The sequence below is a fragment of the Eurytemora carolleeae genome, unplaced genomic scaffold (genome assembly GCF_000591075.1).
Source record: "Eurytemora carolleeae unplaced genomic scaffold, Eaff_2.0 scaffold1648, whole genome shotgun sequence".
Taxonomy (NCBI): domain Eukaryota; kingdom Metazoa; phylum Arthropoda; class Copepoda; order Calanoida; family Temoridae; genus Eurytemora; species Eurytemora carolleeae.
In genome coordinates this window covers 17,982-19,915 of record NW_019397659.1, presented here as the reverse complement: position 1 = coordinate 19,915, position 1,934 = coordinate 17,982, and the positions used below count along the sequence as shown (strand labels likewise).

The 1,934-nt window shown below is 31.3% G+C and overlaps 2 protein-coding genes across 2 annotated transcripts in view; both read left to right on the top strand.

The window, feature by feature from the left end:
* LOC111715379 (uncharacterized) overlaps positions 1–400 on the top strand; it is an 11,073-nt gene extending 10,673 nt beyond the window's left edge. Inside the window, exon 4 of the mRNA XM_023490688.1 lies at positions 267–400. Within this exon, the coding sequence (XP_023346456.1) occupies positions 267–400 (134 nt within the window). The remainder of the gene's footprint in view (positions 1–266) is intronic.
* A 902-nt stretch (positions 401–1,302) lies between these two features.
* Positions 1,303–1,934, top strand: part of LOC111715386 (ionotropic receptor 25a) — a gene marked incomplete at its 5' end in the record, with an annotated part of 16,381 nt that continues 15,749 nt past the window's right edge. Inside the window, 1 exon segment of the mRNA XM_023490697.1 lies at positions 1,303–1,348. Within this exon segment, the coding sequence (XP_023346465.1) occupies positions 1,322–1,348 (27 nt within the window).

Here is a 1,934-nt window from a genome sequence, read left to right as displayed (position 1 = left end):
TCATTAGTCTCTCTGAAGTACATTTGATGCTGTTATACAAAGTAAATAGCTTTAACGTACCGGGCACCCAATTTGGGATTGTCCGGTACTATGGGTAGGGTGCTAACAGCTGCCTCATAATAGTTATTAAATCACTTATTAAGTGAAATGGGTTTAATTGTTCACACTGCACAATTACTGAACATCAAGTTTATTCGATTTTTTAAAATACACTTCCTATTCAAGAATTTTCAGTTTTTCATTGTAATATTATGTTTTGGTTCTAGTATGCGGTGACCTGGATGCTATGATTGACGGAGGTCAAACTCCTGACCTTCTGCTTGACCTCACTAGAGGAGGGGTTAATAGCGAGGTCGTCAAATCTCTTAGGGAGGTCGCAGTCATTCGTTTTCAAAAGTAAAACTAAATTAAAACTAAACACTGTTCAAAGTAATTTATTAACATATTTAGTTCGGAAGAATTTCGATTTATTTTCAAAGAATGTTGTTTTATTTCTCACAAGTAAAACTTAACACTGAAAATCGAACATTTTGTTTGTTATTTCGAACATTTCGAAATTGCAAACATAAACCCGAGGGGGCAGCCCAAGGGTTTATCATTGAATCCTTAGGGTGTTTAAATTTCCATTGATACTAATCTGTCTGAGATTAAATGACATTCCTTTTTAAAAGGGGTGGGATTAAATGAAAATTGTTGCATACCAATAAACCAGCTTTTTATAAAGGAATGCCCAATTCACAACGGTACCTTCATAACCTTTATTTAATATGGTTGTTGTTCTAGCCTGCACAGTGTTTAATTCTAATATTTCCTCCATTAATTGTTTCAAAAGCAAAATATGCATAAATCACTGTTGCACCACAGATGAAAAAAAAGCATTTGAAGGGAACTGTTGTAAATATCACATGCAACTCTAGTTTTGGAGGTTCGCTTCAAATTACTTTTTCAGACTCTTTAATATCATTAAACTACAGTGATAACCAGAAAACTGTAGAATATGAAGACGACATTAAAGCAATACTAAAGTGTATTTGAAGTTATTACAAAGCAAATAACTTAAAGTCGGGTTAATAAATCACTTGGTTTACAGTGCACAATTCTGTGCCTCATGTCCATTAGATTATTAAAGTTATAAATTGAGTCTCAAAGTCGAGTTCCTATTCCAGATCGTTATCTGGTTATTGTATACTATATATTATATATTGTATATATCTGGTATATTATGCATATATTATATCTAGTATATTTGTTAAATATTCCTTAGATTAATTCAACAAAATAAATAATATTTATTTATTTCAGGGAATGGAAACAATTGACTATGGAGCAAAGTAAATATTTGATCCAGGTATTCAAAATTTTATCAAATTCAGAATTTTAGATTTTAGTGTAAAATATTTCTTTTGTTTCTTTATAGAAAGTTTTTGCTTTTTCTTTGTATTCAAAGGCATACACCTTAAATGTAGCCAAGCAAAAGTCTATCACTAAGGCTAGAAGCAAGCTCGTAGTTGTTCTGAAATTACCATGTTTTGGGCTGCAAAAATTTAAAAGTCGAATTGCGACACTTTAAATTCGACCCAGTCAAGAAAATTGAATAACAACTGTTGCAGCTGCCTGGGTCTTAGTGTAGTTAAAAGTTATAAAATTAATTATATCAATTTGAAAAATTCAAGTAATTTCACATTAAAATTAGTAAAATTATTGTCGAGATTAAAATGCAATCCATCGAATCTATTTAAAATTTCATGTTCTTTTCTTATTCTAATGCGTACAAGTTCAAATCCATCCAATCAATATAATTGTTAAAAAATATGGATGTGTTCATGGTATATAGCTGCTGAGTACATTGTACAGATACAAAATATAAGTCTTAAACCGGAATTCACAATTGACGTCATAAAATTACTCCCCTCCCCCTCCCCTTAGTCCTAGAT